Here is a 27,449-nt window from a genome sequence, read left to right as displayed (position 1 = left end):
GGGAACAAAAGGCAGGAAATATCCATATGCAGATTTAGTTAGCCCATACCACACAGGCTGGGGCAGGGGATAGTCTCCATTCCCAGATTCTCTGTCAGGCCAGGAAGTTGAGGGAAGCCCCTTAGCTTCCACTTGAGTTTAGAGGGGAGCTCCCAAGTTCAGTCCTTTTCAAAATGAGTTTTTATTTGGTATTGAAACACACAGAACTTCCTCTTGCTGAAAGTGGAGATCTTTTCAAAGCTGACTTTGAATAAAACCTATTTGCCTACGAATTTGACTCTGGAGCAGCAAGTGTTGTAGCCTAGTCTTTTCCTCTTAGAGCCAGGATCAGAGCCGCCAGGTAGCAGGTTGAGCAATTAACAGCTTTGAGGTTGTGTCAAATGTGGAAAGAGTTTTTTAATACCTTGAAACCTTGAAGAGGGGATTGGTTATGTAGATTTTGACATGTCCTTACAGTGCAATGCTATACAGCCTTTCCTAAGGATGAATTATTGCTCTGTGTTTTGACAAGGAAAGGATTTCAAAACAGAACATTTTGGTCTGGTGCACGCCTGTGATCCCAGCAATTCAGGAGGCTGAGGCAGGAGGGATCTCAAGTTCAAAGTCAGCCTCGGCAATTTAAGGAGGCACTGAACAACTCAGTGAGAACTTGTCTCTAGATAAAATATTTTAAAAGGGCTGGGGATGTGGCTCAGTGATTAAGCATCCTTGGGTTTAATGCCTGGCACCCCTGCCCCCCATCCCTCAAAAAAAAAAAAAAACAGAACTTTTTGTTCTCTAATTTTTAAGTCATTATCATACAGTGCATAAAAGGAAACAAACAAAACTTTAAGTACAAATACCAAATTGCTAACAATATTTATGTCAGTGTAGGCATGATGATGTAGAAAGATTTCCAGTTTAGATGGTCTATGCCTTCATATTCTTAAAATAATGTGTTACTTTTTTTATAATCTAAAAAAATAGTCATTTGCATTTTGAAAAGAAAATCTCAAGAATTTCCAGTGGTTTTTTTTTTTTTTTTAAACAAAGCAAACAGAAGAATGGGGTTTTGTTGTACAGTATAATGATAAATCAGGCTTAATAGGAATGGGAAGCTTGGCATCCATTAGCAGGCAGATCGGAGTGCGCTACAGAGTCTGGTGAGGGCTTTCAGCATCTGCCACGGACCTCTCTCCCCAGAGCTGTGCAACTTGAGCACCGCTGGCGGGGCCTTGTTCATTTTTATATCTGCCAATTGTGTTTGGCCAACCTTCAGATTTTCTCAAGACTCCATTGTGTTCAATGTTATCAGTTCTGGCGTTTCTTTTGGGCACTCTTGTGTGTTTGAACCCACCAACCATCACAACCATGTCCTTAGAGTGTATTTTATTCTCCTTATCCTTCTGTGCCTGCTTTTGTCTATTCAGTCACTGTGTCTTTGACTCCTGGGCCCTTCCTTCCCACCATGAACTCTGCCCTATATTTCATTTCCAGATTGTCTTTTCTGCTGAAGGCACAAGGAATGACATCCTCACTCCTTTTTGAGTTTGCCATTTCTAGGTTCACGTCTCTCCAAGCAAACACTGCAAATATTCATGAAAATCAAGTGCTGGGGCCAAGAGTGCAAATGTTAGGTTGTGGCTGGATATGAGCTCTTGGCCCCTCAGTCATGGTAGGAATCTCATAGATACTATGTATCCTTTTCCCAGAAAAATGCACACTTTTGAAAAATTGTATGGACAATTCCAGGGATTTCACAAGCCATCTGAAGCCCATTAGATTTTTGTATCCTTACATCCTTGCAACTGATGCATGTTATACTTTAGAATAGATAAGAAAAAATGAGCCCACTGAAAACTAGAATTCAACTAAGTAATTAAAAAAAAAAAAAAACAGGGCTGGGGTTGTGGCTCAGTGGGAGAGCGCTTGCCTAGCATGTGTGAGGCCCTGGGTTCAACCCTCAGCACCACATAAAAATAAATAAATAAAATGAAGATATTGTGCCCAACTACAACTAAAAACTAAAATATTTAAAAAAAAATCTTTATAGCATTATTTACACTTCAGGCTACCTGGGGACATAGCAAACCGAAGATAAAAGACAAATTGGAGTCTTGCAGTTAATAGAACTAGAAGGAACAACTTGTTTGTTAATATGACTTTTGGCATATAGATATACAGCCACATGAATTGTGCATTTTCTACTTTGGGTGGCTCTGAAACATTGGGAGTGAAGTCATTTAGGTTTAGAAGCACGTAGTGTGCACGCATGTGTGTGTAAGAAAGTGCACATATGTGAGTATGTATTTTAATCAGCTCACAGAACTAGAATCTCAAATACATGTCTAAAAGAAAAGAAAGGATTTTATCTTCAGATTTTTCTTTTGTCTTTCCTTTTGGCATTATGGACACTAACATTTTAATGTTGCTGGTCCTTTTTTAGGGTGGACGAGTTTCATTTATACCATATCTGGAGATGTGTATATTGGTAAGTTATAAGTATATCATTTTGGCTTCAACTGCAACTTAATTTAAACTACTAAAGGGATAAATGGTAGATTGAAACTATTTTGTATAATCAAATACACCAGCCCTCTCTACATTCACGGCAGGGTGCTCACAGTTCCAGAATTTTCAATGAGGGAGAATATGAATACCATTCATGACATAGCCATTTTCTGTGGTCTCTGTGCAGACAAGAGGTCCAAGCATGATTATGTGTGTTATCATCTCACTAAGAAGAGGTTGGCAACCTCCATACTATAAGGAGATGCAGCTATAATACACTCCCCTAGGAGCAGGAATCTATCTCCTCGGAGGTGAAAGGAGGTGAATTAGCAGTCCCAGGTGCCTCTGAAGTATCTCAAAGTGAGTTTTTTCCTATTCTAAGGGTTGTGTATTGTATAGCTTGTTGAGTCTTTTAAAAAAGGGACATTTGAGAACTAATTAACTCTCATTTTTTTACATGAGGAATGTGAAATCTAAAGGAAGTTATTTAACTTGCCAAGGGTACATTGGTAGATCTGGGACCAGAACCAAGATAGGAAATGGTTGTAGCAGATGCTGTTAGTGCCGTACCCATAGCCCTGGGGCTGTACATCCTCAGTACCTACTGATCAACTTCCAGTGGCCAGTATCTATGCCACTTTCTCTCAAACCCTGGAAGGCTGCTCTGCCCCGGACAGGCAGGTTGAAAGTGCTAGAGAATGAATATTCTGAAAGTTACCTGGATCCTCAGGTAGAATAACCCAGAAGCCTTTGTGAGAGACCTTTTCCTAAAGTTTCCTGGTGGGAGTGTTCCCCATGACTCGCCCTTCATTGTCTGCCTTCTGTTCCTGTCTAACCCTTCTGGACTGTTGTTCCCTGGAATCAAATAAACTTATTGCACCAGAATATTCATCTTTAGCTGTGCTTTTGGGAAAACCCCAAAGAGAATCAAGTTCTCATTTTCTGCTTCTCATCCCTGTGAACACTGATGGCTGGGGAGGATCCCAAGGTGCAGGCCACGAATCCCCATTTCTGAGACCCTCCTTTCCACCTGCTTCTTGCAGATGCCCATAATGAACTTCCAGGGGCCCTAACATGACCACCTCTTTGGGAATACACTGTAAGCTCCAGGATAGCTGGCTCGCTAACATCATCTGCTCAGAGCTAGAAGGCTACACTCAGAGGTAGTTTAAAGCATTCTTTTTTTCTTGGTCCCAAGGATTGAACCTAGTAGTGCTTAACCACTGAGCCATATTCCCAGCCCTTTTTAATTTTTTTTTTTAAATTTTGAGACACAGCCTTGCTAAGTTTCTGAGGCTGGGAATGTGAACTCATGATACTCCTGCCTTAGCCTTCCTTTTTTTGGTATTGGAGATTTAACTCAGAAGTACTTGACCCCTGATCCACATCCCCAGCCATATTTTGTATTTTATTTACAGATCAGGTCTCACTGAATTGCTTAGCACCTTGCCTTTGCTGAGGCTGGCTTTGAACTTGCGATCCTCCTGTCTCAGCCTCCTAAGCCGCTGGGACACAAGTGTGTGCCACCATGCTTGCCTAAGCCGTGCTTTATATTTTCCCAAAAGAGTGCTCAATTATCTACAAGTTTTCTTCTGGAAATAACAGTATTTTGAACTTATTCCTAATATGGTGTAAGTGGACTTGATTCCTCTTTCACTGAATAGCAGTTCAATTAAGGGTCAGAAGCAAAATTCATTTATTTTAGCATTCAAGAAAGTATGAAAATAATCTAGTATTGTATATAAATCCCTGAGCACATATATTAAGCTATATTAACCACCTGGAAGAGATGAAATATCATTTATTTTTATAATCTTCTGAGTATCCTGATAATTCCATAATACTTTGTGAAAATGTAAAAAAAATAAAATGGAAGTAGTACCCTTGATTTATGATTTCAAGACCAAGATTATTATCTGCATAAATGGAACATAATAAAGAAAGCACATGAATTCTAAGGTGGATTCCAGAAATATTTATGTGGAATAAGAAAAAGCAGGAGAAAGCGAACTTTCTATAAAGGACCAGACAACAAATACTTTCATCTCTGTGAGCCACAAAGTAGTCTCAGTTGTGACTACTCAACCCTACCAGCAGGCACAAAAGCAGCCATAGGCAATAACACATACAAATATATACAATTAAATTTTATGTGAAATTTGTGTATTTTTCATATGTCATCAAATACCATTTTTAAATTTCTTCCAACCATTTAAAAAAGTAAAGACCTTTCCTAGCCTATTGGCTCTACAATTGATTTTGGTTTTAATGTCATTATGAAGGATAAAGGGGAGGAAAAATTAACAAGTAATCTTCAAAATCTATTTTAATCCATTGTTACAGTCTTGTTTCCTGAGAGACCTTTAGTTCCAGAAGTTAATGCATGAAAAGCTCTGTACTTCTCAGGGTGAGAGTGCCACTGATTTTTCTTATTGTTTTTTTCTTATTTTTAAAAATTGTCTTATTTTATCCACTTATTTTCCTTGAGGTGAGGCAGGATTTTTCTGAGTCGTCTCTGATCACTGGCCTGATTCCCATTTGTGACCACGGGCCACAAGTGCAAAACATCTGGCAAGAAATAGGGTTGTGTGGCCAGGTGCAGTGGTGTATACCTGTAATCCCAGTGGTTTGGAATCCTGACACAGGAGGATCATGAGTTCAAAGCCAGCCTCAGCAAAAGCAAGGCCCTAAGCAAATCAATGAGACTTTGTCTCTAAATAAAATACAAAATAGGGCTGGGGGTGCTGGGGTTGTAGCTCAGTGGCAGAGCGCTTGCCTTGCACAGGTGAGGCACTGGGTTTGATCCTCAGCACCACATAAAAATAAACAAACAAAATAAAGATATTGTGTCCATGTATAACTAAAAAAAATATTGAAAAAAATAGGGCTGAGGATGTGGTTCAGCGGTCAAGTGCCCCTGAGTTCAATCCTGGTACTCCCCCCCCCCCCCCCCCGCAAAAAAAAAAAAAAAAAGATAGAGTGTGGTCTGTAGTCTTGGAGTGAAGTTGCATCTATCCAGAGCAAGCGGGACCATGGACAGAATCCAGCTCACAAAACTAGCCTCTTAGGACTCTGCTTGAATTAATGAGCAACCCCATTTGAATTTTATCTCATTTGAATTTTATGAGGACCTCATTTGAATTTTACTTCCTTCCCTTCTTCTTACCCAATCTCTAATAGGGGTGTTAAAAAAAAAGAGTCAAGAACAATCACGGAGAAAAGAAACGGCAAAACAGAAAGAGCTATTGAATGTGTTCTGACTTATAAAATTTATATAGAATCTAGAAAATGCTTTCCGATTTTACTGCTTTGATTTTATCTTGCTTATAAAACTAGATTGGCACCAGCCAACTACAGATGGCAGGAACTGATAAACAAGTAATTGTTCTTTTTGAAATGTTAATAAGCACCTCCATTCTGTTGAAGTAGGTGTGATAAATATGGGCAAGAGGAAGTACTGGGGAATGAATTCTACCAAATTATGCTATGTCCATGTACAAATATACCACAATGATTCCCCATTTTATTTATATGTGTGTGTGTGTGTGTATATATATATATATATAATGAACTAATTAAAGTAATAATAGAAGGGCGATCAGTAGACTAGAGCAGGTAGATCAAAAGGACAGAGGTGGGAGGGAAAGAGAAGGTACTGAGGAAGAAGATTGAGCAAATTATGTTATGTGGATATACAGCTTTGATATAATGAACCCATTATGATATATAATTATACCAATAAAAATACATGTAAAAATAATTAGTGTATTAAGCTGCAGTAAAATAGGCTGCAATTTGGATTGAGAAAATAATCTGGGGAGACTTCACAAAGTAGAAATTTAAGAAGGCTCTTAAAAGTATTCATCAATCCCAGGGACTCAAGAGGCTGAGGCAGGAGGATCACAAGTTCAAAGCCAGTCTCATCGACTTAGTGAAGCCCTAAGCAACTCTTCAAGATCCTATTTCTCAAAATAAAACATAAACAGGCCTGGGGGTGTGGCTCATTGGTAAAGCACCCCTGAGTTCAATCCCCAGTAACAACAACAACAACAACAACAAAAAGTATTGATACAGGACTACTTAAAAATAGACATTGGTACATTTAGTTTGACTGTAAACAGATGCAGTTTTGAATGATGGGAAAGAGTGGACATATACTTGTCAAGGTTAGTCATACATTTTAAAGTTCAAGGTAAGTACGGTGAGATCATTTAACTGTCTTCTAATAACACCCTGAAGAAAAGCTGTTAACAGTGCTAATATAAGATGAATAAAATTAGCACTTTCTTACTAGATTCAAGATTCATTTGAAAGTATCCAAGGCTTTTTGTAAATTTTGATACATTTGCTTTCTTTAACATTGGAAAAGCTTTCTAAGTCAACTGTTGCCTTTGATGACAGTCTCTTATTGAGGCAGAAAGTCCTTTGACCATCACCTCAGCTGGATTCTGTGCAGAATGTGATAAAAAGAAAAAAATCAAAAGAATATAAAAACTGTATGGTCAGAAAACTAATAGATTCCAGAGGTACTACTACTGAGCCCCTTCCCTGCAGCTATGATGAAAATTACACATTAATGCAGAGATCAAAAGGGTGAAAGAGTTTATGTGTCATGTCCTTGAAGCTTGCTCTGGTTTTATCAGTTTGAATGCCAGTGCCCTAAAAGGACCAATATCAAGTATAATGTTGGTGCTGAGAAAAAGGCATTTAGAAATCTAAAAACATTTATCTGTGGTACTGAAATGACAGCTAACTGGCTTACAAAGGCAGAATGGTCCCACTTAAACTTAGTTGGTATTCAACCTTTGGTTCCTAATTCTGAGTGGTATTAAGAAACTTGACATGGTCCTTGGATATTACAATAAAAGTGGGCAAGCACACATATATACCAGAAGTGCTCTTAATTGACCTCCACTTACTCAATTAACTGGATTGACTGGTGCTCTTGCATTCCATAGTGAATACTGTGAGGGATGTACCTCACAGCTAGGATGATCAGGTCTTTCCACCAGCTGAGCTGTACTGGACTCCAAGGCAGTTGTTTTTGTTCTCCATTTGTTTGTGCCAGTTGCACCATTAATTGCAACTATGTAATTTAATTAATATGTAAAGCAAAGAAATAAATGTGAAAAGAGAGATGGTATTCTAGAAAGACTAAGACAGATGCTTTGTAAAAGTAAGTTGCTGAAGAAAATGTCTTCAAATCAATATGAATGAGACAGATGGCAAAGATTAGGGGAAACTGTAATAAACCAGAAGGATTTAGGTGATGCCACATGGGTATGTCTTACAAAGAAAGACAATGCTTCAATCCAGTCAGTAGACCCATTTTAGCTGTATTCATAAAAATTCAAAAACTAATGCACATTTACACTTCAATTTAAAATGAAATGTTTAAGGAAGTTTCTGTTTTTTGATTAACAGTCTTGATTGTATCAGATAAGGGATCTTCAACTATATACATAAAATTAGTGGTGTCAAAATATGATGGAAGTACTAGAATGTGTGGGACACAGAGTAAGTGGGACAGCAGTTCTCATAAAGAGAAGAAAAAGAAAAAGACCAGATGGCATATGCAGAAGGGATGTACAGCAGTTAATGGCACTTTTTTTAATAAAAGAATTTTTTAGGGGCTGGGGTTGTGGCTCAGTGGTAGAGTGCTTGCCTAGCATGTGTGAGGTCCTGGGTTCGATTCTTAGCACCACATATAAATAAAATAAAGGTCCATTGACAGCTAAAAAAAAAAAAAATTAAAAAAAAGAATTTTTTAGTTGTAGATGGACACAATACCTTTATTTTATTTATTTATTTATATGTGGTACTGAGAATCAAACCCAGTACCTCACACATGCTAGGCAAGTGCTCTACCACTGAGCTACAATCCCAGCCCCAGCCCTGAGTTTAAAATAGATTTTCAAGTATTTTTGCTCTTTTATGATGGTTTAGGTAAAAAATTTGCAATTAAATCATCTTCGGCTAAATTTTCCTTAACTATCCTATTAGATTGAACATTCTTTGGCACAGATTCCCAATGGAAACTATTTATTATCTGATTTGGCCCTATTTATAATAGAAAGTAATCAGAAACAATAAGATATATTTCCTTTGAGACCAATTTTAGGTTCAGGAGATAACTAGATTGGGAAAAATATCATAGAAATGACCTAGAAATGAAGATGAAATCAGTCTTTGCCTTCTATGACCCCTTGTTTTAAGCATTTCATGTAACAATGCAGAAGCTAGAGGTACATTTAGAATTATTACAGTGGAAACCTGACTCCAGTGTCTATAAGAAAGGTCTATCTCAGGGTGAAACATTTTGAATGGCCTCTCCAGTACTGACACTTTCATACATCAGCAGGGAGCACGGGCAGAAGTCGCACCCCATGTAAAGTTAGGATTAGAGCCCTTCAGACAGCTCAATTCTTGGTTTCTAAATTAAGATTTCCTCACAAATCAATGAGCACTGCAGTAGAGCAAGCCACCCTGATAAGGGGTGCAGAGAAATACCAACTCGGTATTTCGAGTGCTGTCTCTTGTCAGCTCACTCCATTAACGCATAGCAAAGGAGTTTGTAAACTATTTTGGTCTATGTATCATGAAACACGCTATATGACAAACTTAGGGGCCAGAAAGGAACCACACGGGTAATGGGGGCTATATATGAATAAGATGAAAATAAAGAAAGACATGGTTCATTGCTCCCAGGGGATCTCAATAAAACACACCCAATAAAATGCTGCTCCACATCACAGTTAAAAATATCATCCAACTCTAAATGAGGTTCTTCTTTAATTCCCAGACTTTTCTTTTATTGCCAAATCTAAAGCCAGCCTCCATTTCGGTCATTCTAGAAGCATGTTTGAGCAATGGTGGGAGGTCCACAGTTTCCCCAGAAATGTTCCTGCATTACCTTCCCACTGTCTGTCTTCTTGTCTAGAATTCCCCTTTTCCCGACTTTGCTTCTTGCAGATTTATCCTAGTTCTGCAGAGCTCTGTTTAAGTGTTATCTCCTCCACAACAAATTTCTGGAGTCCCTAGACCTGAATGAGCCCTGCAGCCCCTGTTTTCACAATCAACTTTTTTGTTGCCTTGAAAAGTCAATTTCATTTGTTCTTTCAATACAGTCAATACAGAAGGAATGAAACATCAATACGTCAATACAGAAGGAATGAAAACTTATCTATCCTGAAGATACCCTCTACAGCACTTAGAATAGGGTCCTGTTCGTAGTTCAATAGCTATTATTCAATAGCTATTTATTTTTCAGTCGAATTATTCTCTGATTATTTTGTGTATGTATTTTGTTTGCTCCAATGAGATTTTTGTTTTTTCTATCAGGGATTGAACCCAGGGGCACTTTACCACTGAGCTACATGCCCAGCCCTTTTTATTTATTTTTGAGACAGGGTCTCACTGAGTTACTTAGGGCCTCACTAAGTTGCTAAGACTGGCATTGAATTTGCAATTCTCCTGCCTCAGCCTCCAGAGTCACTAGGATTACATGCGTGTGCCACCGCACTCAATCCTAATGAGATTTTTAATTATTTGTAAGCAAGAAGTCTGCTTTGCACATTTTGTATTTTCCCATGATACTAGGCAATTGTAGGTACTCAGTAAACATTGCATTGAAATGAATAAATGATGGAATTTGATAATTTTCCTAGGTATGATTACTTTTTCTGGGGTTTATAATTTTCCCAAGGAAACACTTTTAGGAACATGTAATGCCAAGGACTTTGCTTATCCATTGAACTATAAATGGAAACACAATGCAGGACTCACTTCCCTGTTCTCATCTATATTGAAAAGCAACCAGTTTCAGACTTTGGTAGTGTCAAATCTACCTGATCAAGAGGTTTGAGGAGATCCCTAAGTCTGTTATTTTGGAAATTAAAACTAATATGGTACTAAATGTTTGCCCAAATATGCAATCATAGGATAAATGTACTATAATAAGTCTTAAAGTTAGTGGGTCATCTTTTTTCTTTTTTTTTTTTTTTGTAGGGCCTGATGATGCTCAACAGAAAATAGAACCTCATCACACAGCAGTGCTTGGAGAAGGTGACAGTGTCCAGGTGGAGAATAAGGTACGTATTAGAAATCTTTACTTTTCTTAACTTGTACTTCCTGCTAGTTTCTAGGAAAATACTTCAATCTATTTATTTATTTACTTACTTACTTATCTATTTATTTATTTTTATGTGGTGCTGAGGATCGAACCCAGGGGCCTTGCACGTGCTAGGCAAGTGCTCTACTGCTGAGCCACAACCCCAGCCCTCCTTCAATCCCTTGTATAGCTGGAAATTGTTCTTTCTTCCTGGGAGAGTAAATTATGCCACAAATTTATCAATCCCTTTCATTAATTTATGCTATTTTTTATTCATTTATTTTAAAGTTTTGTGTATGTTGTCTTTAATTTTCATCCTTTGTAAAACTGGTTTATTTTGCTTTTAGCATAAGTAAAAATGATTTGGCCCTCTAGAAGTGTAAATATTGACCTGCACGCATACTCACATAGAGCCATTTGAAAATAATCCCCATTTGGAACTGAGGGGGCCATGGGATGTGTTTCATCTCCTTTTTTGGATGATTCTCTGTTTTATAAGTAAAGGTTAATATTTTAAAAGTCCCGAGAGGTATTTTGTCCAGGTTGCCAAGCTTCTTTCTCATGTCTATTTCATTCTATTGAGTGGCTCGCTCACCTTCTTGTGAGTCTGTTAATGCAATGGGATGACTTTGGGTCACTCTAATAGAAAAGATTAAAGAGACAATTGTGCAAAAGCTTCTGAAAAGATGAGTTTTGAGAAGTAGAAATGAGAACTATTTCAGTGTGCCAGTGACTGATAGAGAGGTAGTGTGACTCATTTCTGACCCCCGACCCTTGTCGTACAGAGTGTAATGGATTTTAGGAATTATCATATCTTAGCCCACCTTCCTGGAAGTCACTTTCTGCTGCTTTCCTCATTTGCAGCACCTCCATGAACTGTAAAGTAAATAGGAGAAAAATCTCATGAGCACCAGAAAGAGTGCATATCTCAGAATCAATGCCCTGAATGTTAGGTCGAACCATATGAAATTGCCATTTTTGACCTACAAAAATGCACTTTCACATATTTCACTCCAATTCAGAAAAGAGGCATGAAAGCTATACATGGGCCAGAATCTACTGATGTCAGATTAGCTTGCAATATTATTTAACTTAGCAGCCTCATTTCTTTGCAGATAATAAGGATTTAGAAGGTAAAATGGAACACCAGGAAGAAATGATGAGGGGAGTCAGAGCACAGGGGACAACTGGGATAGAAAGGAATTAGCTAAAAATCATCAACACATGGGCAAGCAGCACTCCTGGTTCAAAGAACTATTCTGCCATTGTTCTGTGTATAAGCTATAGCCTGCACCATCCAAACCTTAGAAAGATTTCTATCTAAAAAATGGTTTTTAAAAATTAGCATTTAAAGAGTGCATGTTCTATCCACAAGAGAGTAGAAATTTCCCCTTAGATAACATCAGTAAAGGGATTGTAAAGATTTGAATCTTGGCTTTGCCACTTGTTCGTTATGACACTTTAGTGGGCTGGGGTTGTGGCTTAGCAGTGCAACTAGCACGTATGAGGGACTGGGTTCAATCCTCAGCACCACGTATAAATAAATAAAAAATAAAGGTATGTATCTGTCCACTTACAATTTAAAAAAATTTTTTAATTGAAATAAGGGGTTGGGGTTGTGACTCAGCAGTAGAGTGCTTGCCTAGCATGTGCAAGGCCATGGGTTCAAGCCTCAGCACCACATAAAAAAATTAATTAATTAATTAATTAATTAATTAAAAGGTATAAAAAATTGAAATAACTGAGGCCAACTGCAGAGATTGTTAAGAATATTTGGAATGATCTAAGAGTCTATTTATATCTAGCACGGGGGTCAGTAAATAATGTGTACTAGGCCAAATCCAAATATGTCTTCATAAATAAAGTTTTATTGTATCACAGTCACATCTATTCTTTTCTGTATAGTCTATGGATTCTGTCACACCGTAAAGGTAGAATTGAGTTGCTGTGTTCCCACAAAGCCTAAAATTCTCTGCCCTTTACAGAGAAAGCTTGCCAATCCTTGGTGTAATATATTGGAGGTGCCCAAAAATGGTAGCTGGAGAGTTTACTGATCCAAATACCTCATTTAACAGACACTTATATCACGTACATGTTATATCATAAGGATCTGTACATACCCTACCTAGGCTTGAAGGCAATTTCTACAGCTAAAAAAAGTCCCTAAGGGACCCTGACTCAGCATCATGCCTGTCTTCTTGGTTAACAGTGATGGGGAAAGTTTCCTCTAGAGGGGCCAATCTTAGAGATTAGAATCGACCTCAGGCTACCCAGGACATTTCATCCTGGACTAGTACCAGTCACCCTGGAATGGTCTGTTTCAAGGGCTAAGGCTCCCTTTGCTGCTTGGGCCTCCCAGTTGTTGCTCTGAACTTTCTCCTGAGAGATGTTTGTCCTGATGGCTCTATGATAAGGAGCACATAAGTTTGATATGAAACACTCCATCTCACCTTTAGACCCTGTTTATACTAGTTTTCTATTTATTATTAACAGTCTCACCTGTAGTATACTGAGGTAAACAATCAAATCCTCATTGACTATCTTCAGAACCATTCTTGGGAGTAACCAGTCTCTCAAGCTGGCACCATTTGTGCAGAATTCACTAAAATAAAGACATGAATATTTGATTAAATATAACATTTCAGCCAGGCTCAGTAGTGCACACCTGTAATCCCAGTGGCTTGAGAGGCTAATGCAGGAGGATCGCGAGTTCAAAGCCAACCTCGGCAAAAGCTAGGCCCTAAGCAACTCAGTGAGACCCTGTCTCTAAATACAAAATAGAGCTGGGGATGTTGCTCAGTGGTTGAGTGCCCCTGAGTTCAATCCCTGGTACCAAATATATATATATATATATATAATATTTGATTAAAATAACTATGGAGGGGCTGGGGCTGGGGCTCAGTGGTAAAGCACTTGCTTCACATGTGTGAGGCACTCAGGTTCAATCCTCAGCACCACATAAAAATAAATAAAGATACTGTGTATTCATCTACAACTAAATAAATATTAAAAAAATAACTATGGAAAGAGAAATAAAATACCCCATTTTTGCTTATTTATGTGTAAAAATTTCATGATGAAAGAAACCACTAATTTTTAAAAACTGCAGTTAATTGTTTTATCTTTCCATTGGCCTAAGAAGTATAAACAATGAATTCTAGTAAGAATAAGTGTATGCAATTAAGCCATGCTAAAGTTCAGTTCTTTTCTGGTCATTTTTAATGTAATATGTGACTATGAAAAATGCTACTATAGCAAAAGCATGCCCTTTGATTAATTCTCAAAGTCCTGCTATTATCCCAAACTTTGTATTTATAATCAATCACACAAACCAAGAAAGGCATAGTTTAGAAGTTATTAACACATTAAATGAATCATAGGACTCTCATCTGGACTTTAATCATCTGTTGTTAGTATCAGTGGAACTCAAGACATATTTTGGCAATAATACTTATGGAATAACAAGCAATTTTTAAAAGTAAGTTTCTTTTTATCCTTTTAGTACTGGGGATTGAACCCAGGGGCCTTAACCACTGAGCCACATCCCCAGCCCTTTGTATATTTTTATTTTGAGACAGGCTCTTGCTAGGATGCTTATGGCCTTGCTAAATTGCTGAGGCTAGCCTCAAACTTGCCATCCTCCTGCGTCAGCCTCCTGAGTTGCTGGGATTACAGGCATGTGCCACTGTACCCAGCTATTAAAAGTAAGTTTTAAAATGGCAGCCATTATGAAGTCAAACAACAACAAGTGCTGGTGAGGATGTGGAAAAAAGGCACACTCATACATTGCTGGTGGGACTGCAAATTGGTGCAGCCAATATGGAAAGCAGTATGAAGATTCCTTGGAAAGCTGGGAATGGAACCACCATTTGACCCAGCTATTCCTCTTCTTGGTCTATACCCAAAGGACCTAAAACCAGCATACTACAGGGACACAGTCACATCAATGTTTATAGCAGCACAATTCACAATAGCTAGACTGTGGAGCCAGCCTAGATGCCCTTCAATAGATGAATGGATAAAAAAAAATGTGGCATTTATACACAATGGAATATTACTCAGCACTAAAAAATAACAAGATCATGGCATTTGCAGGGAAATGGAAGGCATTAGAGCAGATTTTGCTAAGTGAAGTTAGCCAATCCCCCAAAAACAAATGCCGAATGTCTTCTCTGATATAAAGGGCGGCGGGGCGGGGGGGGAATGACTCAAAATGGGGTAGGGAGGAAGAGCATGGGAAGAAGATTAGAAAGGGAGGGAGAAGGGGAATTGCATGAATGGTGGCAGGAGACCCTCATTGTTATTCAAAATACATGTATGAAGATGTGAGGGAAAAAAAAGAATAGTGTTACCTTAGATTAGGTAGAGAGAAGTGATGGGAGGGAAGGGGAGGAGATGAGGGGATAGGAAGGATAGTAGAATGAAACAGACATTATTATTACTGTGTGTATATATGTGAATGCATGACCAATGTGATTCTGCAACCTGTACACTCAGAAAAATGAAAAATTATATTCCATCTGATTCAAATGTATGATACGTCAAGGTCAATGTACTGTCATGTGTAACTAATTAAAACAAATAAAACAAATTTTAAAAAGTAAGTTTTAAAGTAAGGTGCAAAGGGCCTAACTCTGAGCCAGAAACTCTGAAAATGTACACTAAAGTAAAAGACATGACCTCAGCCTCCAAAGATCATGAATTTTAGTTGTGGTTATTCTATGTGTAGTAAGTGGGCCTCTGTTATCTTTGTATTTTCATTAAACTCCACAAAGACATTTACTTAGAGCCACGCCAGGACTCATGTCTTAAGCAGGTCTTTCATTTTCTTTGCTGTTGCATGATTTTCATCATCTTCCACCATTTGCAAGGTCACTGTAGATGAGCAGTTTCAAGATAACAGTAACTGGGATTTCAAATCACATCAGTGCTCTACTGAATATCCAAAACAATAACCAGAGTTTACCAAAGAAGACTAGTTAAGGGAAGCAAAAACGATATATATTTTTTGAAAAGACACAAAATGGATCTAGTTTAGATTACAGGAGAGGAAGCCACCACTCAGAGGTTAAATTTGTAGAAAAGTCATTGAAAGAAATGTGGACCATCCTGTGGATTTCTGCAGTGATTAGATAAACCCAATCCGCCAATTCCCAGGAGTTTAATAGTTTTGCATTTTCACACAAAATGCACATGTCTTTGTATCCTCCTGCCCAGATAATAATTGGAAAGTCATTTTATTTGAGTAATATCAAAAGAACAAACTTATTATTTTCAAGACTTTATCATTCCAAAGTTTAGGACATGCTTACCAGTCAAGAAAAATCTCTTTTGAATTAAGAAATGAGAAGCACATACACCATATAGGAGATCAGCCTTTCTTCTCTTAACCCCTAATCCTTTCTCCTCTGCTTCCTGACCCTGGAACTCAAGTATATCTCCTTGCCCCTACTAAAAAACACCCCCAAACACTATTAAATGACTTCCTCTTTCAGACCAACTTATAAATAAGGTCTGTTGTTTCGCACTAAAATTTCATCTCTCCAAAACCATCAAAGAATGAATCTTTAGTGATAAGTGACAATTAAATTAAAAATTAATTAAAATTAAAATTATTATTGAGTTTTTATGATCTAAAACTAATGTAGTCACATTGGAAAAAAAAAAAAAAGAAAGAAATCATTTCAGACAGAAACCTTTCCCTGCTTCTTTCCATGCTAGAAGCATTCCCCAAAACATGGTAAATGTTCTCTGTGTGCCCAGGGAAAGTAGCATTATGACAGGAAACACTGGCTATGGTGGGTAGACTAGGCCAATTTTTTGGAAGAAGGCTAAAACTGTAAAGATTGTCTTGAGCCTTGAGTGTATTGAACCCAACTACAGATCTAAGAAATTGGTAGTATTAAGAAATGCAAGTATTTTGAATTGGAAGGAGATAAGAGAAAGGGCCAAACAATCCAGTTTTGTGCTTCATTTTAGATAATAAAATCTTGAGGTCATATGCATTTCAAAAAAAAAAAAGAAAAAGGAACCTTCCCCTTTCCTGTGGACTTATATGATGCATAATTTAACTTATTCATAACCTTGGGTTATCAGTATATATTGCCCAACTATGAAGTCTTCAGGGCTTGCTTGCTTCTATATTAAATGGGTCTAGACAAATTTTTAAGCTCATGTGCCTCTTTTTCATAGGTTTTTTTTTATTTTTCATTTTTGTCATTGATGTTAAGCTGTCAAGTTTTTTTTTGTATTGTTATACAGTAGTGCTTTCCTGTCTTGCTTTGCATCTTTTATAAATCTAATAACCATGAAGTCTAAAAGTTAGAATTGTGTATCAAGCAAGAATAAGTAGGGATTGAGTGAGGATCTATGCTAAAACTGAAGAAATAATTTTAGTTAATGGGCCAGCTATTTTTAAACATTTAAATTAGCAGAAGCTGTTTTAGGTTTACTCCTTGATTTTCAGCTGGTTCGCATTTACACATTTTGAAAGCTAGTTGGATTATGGATAGAAAAGATAATGATGCATAGATATGCACCTTGGGAACGATCGAACAAATTTTCTTTAATTTTATTTTTTTTTAATGTGATGCTGAGGATCGAACCCAGTGCCTCACACATGTGAGGCAAGCACTCACCACTGAGCCATGATCCCAGTCCTGAACAAATATTTTTTAACATGAAAAAGTGATTAAATCATCAACTAAGTGGATGTATTAAATGATACCTGCCCTGGGGTTGAAGAAACCATCTACTTTACTTTCCCATTTAATTTTTTTGAAGTTGAAAGACCAGGAGAAGAAACAAATTTCAGTCCTATAAAATATGGCAGTTTTGATTAAATACATGGAAAAGTAAAGAGTTAATTATTAATCTTTGTTGTATCCAGTAATAAATCTGGGACTGGAAACATTATGATGATTTCTAAAACTTTATGTTAATAGAAGTACATAAATATATGATATTGTTTAAAATAATGGTATGATATTTAGGTAAATGTTGAATTATTAGGAAATTGGTGAAGTTTTAGAAATTTTCAAGGTTTTGTTTAAAAGGACATAATCAGGACTGGGTTGTGGCTCAGCAGTAGTGTGCTCACCTAGCATGTGTGAGGCCCTGGGTTCAATCCTCAGCATGACATAAAAATAAATAAAATGAAGGTATTGTGTCCAACTACAACTAAAAACTAAATATTAAAAAAGTACGTAATCATTTTGCTTTTTATTTTTTCTAAATTAGATAAACCCAAGAGAAGATTAAAAAAATACATAGTGTTCAATTACCTATTAGTAACAAACCACCCTGCAATGTTTTGCCTTAAAACAATAATAATTTATACTTTTTCACAATCATTGAGAATCTGCTGTTTTCTCTAGTGTCATTCATGTGACTCGAAGGCTAGTGGTTGGCTCAGCTGGGGCTATTGTTTGGGGGTGCCTCAGTTCTGCTTTATGTGGCCTTCCTGCTTGGCTACCTTGGGATTCTTCACAAGATGACAGTCACAAGAGAGCTCCCTGGAGAAAGATTCACAGGTGGGATGAGCTGTAGAAATCAAACTATAAAAGCAGAAGTTGAGAAATCAGAGAAGTCACTAATCCAATTAATCTAGTATACTAAAGCACATCCAGTTACTGAAATGAGGCCACAAAAGGGAAACTGATGGAGAATCTACTGAAAGACTCTGTAGTTCTGCAGCCAAAAGTCTGAAAAATGGTTCTGGGGTTGCTTTTGGTCAGCAGGGTTAGCAGTCAGGAAGAAGGACGGGTAATAGTGTGGAGGAAAATGAGAACAAGCTGGAACCTACTAGCACTCTCTCTTAGCATGCTAACTAACTTTGTGAGAGCACAAAGCAGCACCACATATATCTAAGTATATATGTAATTCATTTCCAACAGAACTACAGTTCTTAATTTCAAATCAAAGCACATTTGGAATAAGTAAATTTGTTGAAGAGTTCATATAGGATATAAGTATGATTTTGGAGAGAAAGGACTCTGACAGTTAACGTGTTAATTACTTAAAATATTTAAATAATGTCATTTTATAAAATGAAATGCTCATATGATTTTTTTGTCTGAATGCATTGCATTATAAAATAACTCCTTAAACACAAACTTTTAAAAAACATGATTTTTTTCTTATACATTCTTTGTTTCTTTTTGGGGGGGGTACTGGGCTCTACCACCAAACTCCACCTTTAGCCCCCCTTTTTAACTTTTAAAATTAGCACTCAGCATATTATTGGAGCAATTTTTTTTAAAGAGAAAAACAGAATAAAATTCACCTTAATTTTCATTACTCAGAAAGAATCAGTGCTAAAATTTTGGTATGTCTGTCCCTTAATCTTTCAATATATGGTATTTTTATTTTCCTAAAAGTGAAAAATACTATTCATACACCATTTTGTGGTATTTTTAAAAACTTACAATACATTATGAACATTTACACTCTTAAGTATTTGTTGAAAGAAATATTTTTAATGGCCATATAATATTTCATCTTAAAAAAGTATAATCATATAACCAATCCCTCATTACTGGAGAATTGTTTCTAATTTTTTCTGTAATCAATAGTTCTACAATGGGGATACTGGCATTATTAGATTAGAGGACATCAGCAATATTGGAGGTTTTGAATCATATTTTCAAATTGTTCTCTGGAAGGACTACTGCACCAACTTCAAAATATCCCAAAAGATATATCAAAGTATGTCTTTCCCTGCATGTATACTAGCCCTTGATATTATAATTAATATTTTTCCAGTTTCAGGGGGAAAAAATCAAATCCTCAATTCTCTTTTTTTTTCCTTTGGTACCGGGGATTGAACTCAGGGGCACTCAACCACTGAGCCACATCCCCAGCCCTATTTTGTTTTAGTTTTTATTTTTTAACTACCCGACAGCAGTGGAAAGCATTACAATTCTTATTATAAACATAGGGCACAATTTTTCTTATCTCTGTATATAAAGTATGTTCATGACAATATATGCTTTTATACATTATTTATGCTTTGTTTTTTTTGCATTACAATTCTTAATACATATATATCACAATTTTTGTAACTCTGTTTGTGTATACAGTATGTTGACACCAATTTAAGTCTTTATACATGTACCTTGTTGTTTTTTATTTAGAGACAAGGTACCATGGAGTTCTTAGTACCTCGCTGTTGCTGAGGTTGACTTTGAATTCGCAATCCTCCTACCTCAGCCTCCCAAGCTGCTGGTATTACAGGCCTGTACCACCATGCCCAGCAAATCCTCAATTCTAATCAAAAACTTAAAAAAAAAAAATAGGACCCTTTTGGAAAGAAACTTGCCTGAGCAGATGTTCCTTGGATGCTCTGTTTTTATAAGGTTCCATTTGGTGTAACATATCTGGGGCATATTTTACATTAATAGTAATAAAAAGTAAATAAAAGTAAATAAAATCTAATTTTATTTGGACTTATGTAAGTAATCTTTTCTTTTAAAAATTATATCGTTAGTTAGTGAACTCTATAACAAGCCAAGTCAGTCAAATAGTTTGCCATGAAGATGTTTCCAGTTAAGATGTTAAACTTGAGAATGTTAATATTTGGGTGTCCTGAATTTATTTTTTAGTTCTAGTTACTACTAAATATCTTAAAGAATAAATGTTTCCATAATGAGTATTACCCAGAAAATATTTTTGGAATTTGTACTCAGAAGTATGAACATCATTCATTTAGTTAACATGTCAACTATAAATCGTTCCTAATTTGACATTCAAACTAAGCATGTTTATATGTTTTCCTTGTTAACTTTAGGATCCTGAGAGAAGCCATTTTGTCTTAATTGCTGGGGAGCCATTAAGAGAACCAGTTGTTCAACATGGTAAGCCCAAAATGATGCTGATTTTCCTGGTCTATTTTCTTTTTCTTTGAGAGTAGTGCACATGTATAGATTTACTGAGAAGACTGGCTAGATTTTCGTCCTCACTCTCCATCAGTGAACCTAAAGATTTTATTTCATTTCTTCACCATCAGAGGAAAATATATATCTGGTGTTTATTCCTACATTAACTTCTGCTTTTTTTGGAAAAAAAAATGTAAGTACTTAGATGTGGCACATTAATCATAGAGCTATGGGAAGAATCAAATAGTGCTTTTGTATTGTATCATAGGGGATTTCAACTTGAAAAAAAGGTTCTGCAGTATATTGGGGACTTGAATATCATTTTTATCTTTACCAAAAAAAAAATAGTGGTTTTAATACTGTCTTAGTTTATTTTCTGTTGCTATAAGAGAATACATGAGGTGAGATAATTTATGAAGAAAAGAGTTTTATTTTGGCTTACAGTTCTAGAGGTTGCCAAGTTCAAGAGCATGGCAGCAAAGTATGGTCCTCATACTGTTTTAACTCATGGAAGAAAGCAGAAAGGTAAATATGTGCATGCCGAAGAGGCAAAACCACAAGGGGAGTCCTTGCCTTGAAACAACTGACTCGTATGGTAATTTATCCAGCTGCAGGAAAATGAAAACTCTCTCACTAGAGAAAAGCATTAGCCCCTCTTAATGACTTCATCAACTCTTAAAGGCACCACTTCCAATATTGCCACAATGGCAATAAAAATTTTCTTTCAACACGAGTTGAGGGGACAAACCACATTCAAACCATAGCAGATATTTTCCTTATAGTTTATTGTATTTTTAATGAAAATATGGACCTCTTAGGAATAATATTTCTTTGAAAGTTTCTATAATTGTCCAGCCATTCTTCTTTACTTACAAAAATGAATAAGGTAACTATGGCATTGTAGTAGTACTATTACTTGGAGGCAGAAAATCTTGACATTAAGTACCCAGTCACTTCAATTCTTTGAATCTTGATTTTCTCATATCATTGGCATTTGATTAAATGAGAAACATTTAAAGGCACCTAGAATGCAACTTAATATTTAGATGCATACCTACAAAACAAATGTTTGCTTTACTAATTATTAAATTCAACATGCATTAAAATCCATCATTGTGTTACCTTGCCTTACATGAATTCCCAGATATACACAGTGATTGCAGATAAACCCCAGCTGATCATAAGTTTAAAGAACATGGATTGTCCTACAAATATTCTTTTTTGGCTCTATTAATAAATTCAGCAGGCATATTAAATAATAACCCCTATAGTTCATGACATCCATTTTGCATATTAACTTTTCCACTCCAAAAGTTAGTAGTATCTTGACCTAACAGCATTGAAATTGTTCTTCTAGAAGAAGGCTGCATACAAACTGAGTAGGGCCATAATCTCTATTTGTAGAGACTAGAATTTAGGTAGGAAAAAGGTGTGTGGGATTGAAATCTTTTAAGTTAGGCAATTTCCTCTGCAATTGTAATGAAAAACAGGGGTCCAACCAAATTAGGTGACAGAACTGTGCATGGTGGCACACACCTGTAATCCCAGAGGCTCGGGAGGCTGAGGCAGGAGGATCCCAAGTTTGAGACCAGCTTCAGCAATTTAGCAAGATCTTGTCTTAAAAAAAAAAAAAAAAAGCGGGGGTGGAGGGGCTGGGGTTATGGCTCATCGTTTAAGCACCCCTGGGTTCAGCCCCTGGTACAGAAAAGACTTAGGTAACAGACTAAAGGGGACTGCTTAAGACCACTGTACACTTATATATGTGAATCCTCTTCCAATGGCTTGAAACACAGGGATACTAGGTATGCCTACAAATACAAACTCAGATCAACCTAACAAAATAGTATGTCTCTTAAAATATCAGTTACTAAGAAACAAAGCATTTTGTTTGCTTATTTTGTTTATTTAGCTTCTAAAGCTCAGAATTTAAGTTTTCCTTTTACCTAAGAATGTTTAAAGGTAGCCACCACTGTCTCTCGACTATGTGAGAACTAGTACTGTTTTCATGAATTAGTTAATAAATACCCTGCTCCTCTTGTCACCAAGATGTTTTCTGGATTCTGTTTTCTTCTCGAGTCTCTGAGGAGAGAAGCTTCCAGAACATGGCTTTGCAGGGCTCTAAGCTTCTAGTGTTTCCCTGTGTATCAGAGCCTCATTTCTCCAAGTGTGGTCCAGGGATTAGCAGGATTATCATCAGTTGGGAGATAATCAGAAATACAGAATCCTAGTCCCCACCCCAGATCTCCTGTCAAAATAGGAGTTTTAGTAAGATTTCCAGGTGTTTGATTTATGTGAGCATTATAAATTGAGAGACATGGCAGAATACCCCAGAAAGTGTCAAAATTGAATCCCAGAAGCATACTACAGAAAAATAGCTTGTACATGATAGTGGTGCTCCACAAGCACAAACTATAGGAAAATTATGATGTGCAGGAAATCGGTCCTTGGCCTGATCTCATTTTCCAGTTTCCATGTCCCTTTCTTCTGTGTCCTTTAAAAAGTTGGCTTCTCCAAGGTCCTCTTTTGGACTTATTTATTTATTTTGGTACTGGGAATTGACTTCAGGGACACTCAACCACTGAGCCCCATCCCCAGCCCTATTTTGTATTTTATTTAGAGACAGGGTCTCACTGAGTTGCTTAGTGCTTCTCTAAGTTGCTGAGGCTGGCTTTGAATTGGTGATTCTTCTGCCTCAGCCTCCTGAGCTGCTGAGATTACAGGCGTGCGTTACTGCACCCGCCCTCTTTTGGATTTATTATTTATTCAGTATATAAGGTCTTTCTCATTCTTTTCTGCCTGATGCAGTTCAAACCTTCACTTCCAGATGCAATTTCTGTCATGAGCCCCAGATCCATAGTCCCAACAATGTGCCAAAGACCTCTCTGTTGGGAAACCATTTTACTGTCTCTAATACCTCTGTGTCAAAATATACAGAGCCAAACTCCTTGTCTACCAACAGCCTCCTGCATCCTGTATGTCATTACCCTTAGCTCCACCATTGACGGACTCAGCTTCCCAGGCCAGACAGCTTCTCTACCCCAATGCCAAAATTGCCTTTAGAAGCAACACATCAGATCATGTTATTTCCTATTTACCCTTTCTGATCACCTACATAATTATGTCCAAACTTCTTCCTATAGATGGCCTCCAAAGCCCAAAAGTGTCTGGTCTCTTCCTGCATCTCAAATCCCCATTCATTTTTGCCCTTCACTCCCGCCTTGCAGCACTGTGACTCTATCCTGAACTCCCCCAGTATTATGATAGTTCTGACAGTGCCATTCTTCTTTGTTTAACTGAACCTCACTTTCTCTGAATCCTTTCTTGGCTCCCTCCTCCTCCTCTTTCTATATGGATTCTGTAGATTTTACATACTTTTATTATTCCATGTATCACACTGTTTTGTAATTTGATTTTTTATTTTGTTTTTATGTCTGTGTGATAAATTCTAGGTCATTCACCTTTCACCTCTGTGTCTCTAGCTTCTAGCAAAATGTCTGTCATTTAATGGGTATTCAATAAATACTTAATAGATAGAACAAATGAATGAATGTAGATGGCTTTTACTGAATTTTCTCTTCCTATTGGATTCTATTTCCCATAATCTCCCCAAAGATACTCAACATCGGTCAGGTGTATTATCCTGTGTCTTCATTTTCAAGTTTTAAATTATAGTGATCACCAAATCTATGTTGATATGCTAATAATGGTTAAGAAATTTGAATGTGTTATTTCCTTTGAAGTAATGAAATTATATATAAGTCAGGGTCTCCCAGAGGAGACCTTAGTGGAGAGAGTTCCAGAAAAGGAATGCCAGGAGCCTCTGCAGGCTAGTAGAAGAAACATATAGAAAGGGCAAGTCTGTTAATTGCTTTCAAGACACTGCCTTTACCAAATGAGAGTGGGCCTTGAGATAACTCCAGTGCCCCATTACCCCTACAATGTGTGAAGAAAAGGGACAAGACAGACACTTTTCCTTCTGATAAATTAGGGGAGAACTTGTGTACTTTTAGCAAAACCTGATTTCAGATCCAGGAATTCGAGAAAGAGATTACCAAACTATCATCCATGACCCAAATTTGTCCACAGTGTGTTTTCGTAAATGATGTTTTGTTGGAACACAGTCATAGGTAGTCACTTTCATATTGTCTGTGGCTGCCTTTTTATGCTTCAGTGAGAGTTGGGTAGTTGAGATGGACATCTGTGGACCCACAGAATCTAAAATAATATGCTCTCTGGCATGTCACAGAAAATAATCTGCTGACCCTTAGGGAATCAAAAAAATGATGCTTTCTTCACTTGGAAATTTTGTAATCTCCTGTTTATTGTCAATGAGATGCTGCTAATTTTCAAAAATGCTTTAAAAACCTTCATATTCATACATAGCCTAATATACTGCTTAGGCACCTAAACTATGATCAGATTTGCCAGTTTGTCATATCAGATTGGTGCCATTCTTGATGTCACTTAATGCTATAAAAATAAAAACTACAAAGTATGGTTGTAAAGCATATATAGAGAACCAAATCTAAGAATGTTTTGAATAAAGAAATTGTCCTTACTGGTGAGGTACCTTCAGTGACTGGGTGAGATGCAATTGCAATTGTTCATTTAAAGTTTGATCTTTATAGTAATCTGAGATCATATACAATCCTAGGTAGGAAACCTGTAACACAGTCCTCTGGGAAAATAAACTTTTGCTGTTCAGAAACACTTAGATTTTATCTCAAATTAGAAACTACACAAATACATAGATAAAAATATCGCCACCCATAACTTTCTGAATGTCTCTTTCTGTCCTAGGTCCATTTGTGATGAACACAAATGAAGAAATTTCTGAGGCCATTCTTGATTTCAGAAATGCAAAAAACGGGTTCGAAAGGGCTAAAACCTGGAAATCAAAGATCGGAAACTAGTGAAGAGCCCAGAATAGGTCTTGATGCTTCCTAGAATTTTGCCATTTGTGGTGTCCAGCCATTTGAGGCATTCAGTTTCCAAAACTGACTTAGCCAGTGCTTCTAAAGAATTCCACATTAAAGTGATAACATGGTTTTTGTGGCAATGTATGTAGGATATTTCCTGGCACATGCAAATAAACCTAATTGCTACATCTTTAAAAATCAGTGTTCTTCATTTTGACCTAAGTTATTAAGCGTCTGTTACAAAATTCCTTTTGTCTATGTTTTGCCTTTTTGCCGGTATGTATCAGTGTTTTGTTATTTTTGTACACATGTGGGGTTTTTGAAGCCTGTTTGATTGGTTTCTGTGTTACTGTCAGCAGGCACAAACATCTGAGGTCCCTTGCTAAGCAATCCTATTGCAATACAACCATCAAGACTATGTGCTGAGGTGTCATGTTACAGGTTATCTGCTTTAAAATAACAGCAGCCCTGAGCATTGGAGTCAGTTTTTAAAACTGCCCTGCTATTGGTAGGAACAGGACAGGATTACAGCCAAGACTTCCCTGCATTTTCTGCCAAAATCTGTGTCAGATTTAAGACACATGCTTCTGCAAGCTTCCATGAAGGTTGTGAAAAAAAGTTTTAATCCAGAGTTGGGTTCCAGCTTTCTGTAGCTGCAAGCCTTGGAGGCTGCTCCATCTCCCTACAAAGCAACTAGAACCTAGGGCTTAGGGTGGAGAGATTTTTAATTTTTTTTTAAATTTGCTGGACATGAAATGAATGTAGAATGCTTTCTAACTTCAGGTTGGAGATATGATCACCTCCTGATTATTTTTGGAGCATGAGAACATTTTAAAACTTTTTTGTAAATCCCCCCCACTAGGATTGTGAAAAAAAAAAAAAAGACCTTGCCTAATTGAAGTCATTTCATTGGATTTTGATCACAACTGATCGCTTTTCCATGTGAGGTTCTGGGGGTTTGAACTTCTTCTGGAGAATGCCTTTTGAAACCATTTTTTCTCTAGCTGCCTGATGTCAACTGCGTAGTAATCAGTGGATATTAAAATATTCAAAATGTACAGAGAGTGGGCAGTGGTGAATATTTTCATAATGTCTTATGTGCAACTGGTGCAGGGCTTCGGTAATGAACATGGACCAGTGAAGGTAGGTGAGCTCAATTTTTAATGGTATGAAGATTTATACAGATTTATAATGTGATGAAGATTTTTACTGATTTATATAGAAGACTTTCTTTGCCCTCACTATTTTTGAAACAATATAAAAATGCAGAGCACTCTTTATAGTGGACAGGATATATCCTGTGTTTATTAGTAATTATTCTGTTTCTCGGGCTTAATAAGCTTCTTGCCATGAGTATTTGAAAAATGCTGAAGTTCTTGTTTGTTTGTTTTTTTGTTTGTTTGTTTTGGGCTGGCTTTTTTTTTCTTTTGAGTTGTAATTGAACTTGAGTAGTCTGAAATCTTTTCAGATGGAGAAGTTTCTCCCAATTGTATATGCAAATGGCACAGCGATTGTCTATCAAGCACCAATTTGTTCTTATGACACACATAGATTTGTGGGCCATTTATTTTGTGAGTAGCAAAAGTTAGTCTATTTCTTCTGTAAATCGAAAATTATGAGACTCTCTATGGGCGTTTTCTATTTTCTTTTACAAATTATCAATTGCCACCATCCAGAAAAAAATGTTTTCTCAAAGGTTGTTTTTGTTTTTCCCTTTTTGAAATGTGTACAGAATTCAATAGTAATCACGTCTTGGGTTCCATGAGAAAGTATCAAGTAGAGTCCAACAAATTGCAAAAAATAAAAACAAAATAATCAGGGTGTTACTGACTGCTGGGACAATGTTTTACTCAATTTTATGTATTTCATAGATTATATATTTTTAAAGATTTGTATTCTGAAAATGATTCAGATATAATTGTTTTGACTGAAGAGTGTTAAACCATTGTTGATAATGACAATTAAATGTGGGCTTGAGTTTATATAGCTTTTATTTCACAACCTACATTTTCAACAGGGATGATATCGCCCCCAACAGGCGAAAAATGGTTCATA

General features: G+C 36.9%; 2 protein-coding genes across 5 annotated transcripts in view; both read left to right on the top strand.

The window, feature by feature from the left end:
• Pir (pirin) overlaps window positions 1-25,564 on the top strand; it is a 100,273-nt gene extending 74,709 nt beyond the window's left edge. For 3 of the 4 annotated variants that reach the window (XM_071606871.1, XM_071606873.1, XM_027946520.2), the window contains exons 7-10: window positions 2,426-2,470; window positions 10,498-10,580; window positions 20,388-20,454; window positions 25,276-25,564. In XM_071606871.1, coding sequence (XP_071462972.1) covers window positions 2,426-2,470; window positions 10,498-10,580; window positions 20,388-20,454; window positions 25,276-25,388 — 308 coding nt within the window. In that variant the 3' untranslated portion in view covers window positions 25,389-25,564. The remainder of the gene's footprint in view (window positions 1-2,425; window positions 2,471-10,497; window positions 10,581-20,387; window positions 20,455-25,275) is intronic. The other variant, XM_071606872.1, reaches the window with a different exon arrangement.
• Window positions 25,565-26,013: 449 nt separating this feature from the next.
• The window catches only part of Vegfd (vascular endothelial growth factor D), a 35,083-nt gene continuing 33,647 nt past the window's right edge, over window positions 26,014-27,449 (top strand). The window contains exon 1 of the mRNA XM_027946517.2: window positions 26,014-26,537. Coding sequence (XP_027802318.1) covers window positions 26,448-26,537 — 90 coding nt within the window. The 5' untranslated portion in view covers window positions 26,014-26,447. The remainder of the gene's footprint in view (window positions 26,538-27,449) is intronic.

Source organism: Marmota flaviventris, chromosome X, assembly GCF_047511675.1.
Source record: "Marmota flaviventris isolate mMarFla1 chromosome X, mMarFla1.hap1, whole genome shotgun sequence".
NCBI classification, from domain to species: domain Eukaryota; kingdom Metazoa; phylum Chordata; class Mammalia; order Rodentia; family Sciuridae; genus Marmota; species Marmota flaviventris.
The sequence above is the reverse complement of the archived record's forward strand: the minus strand, read 5'-3'. Positions and strand labels throughout refer to the sequence as shown.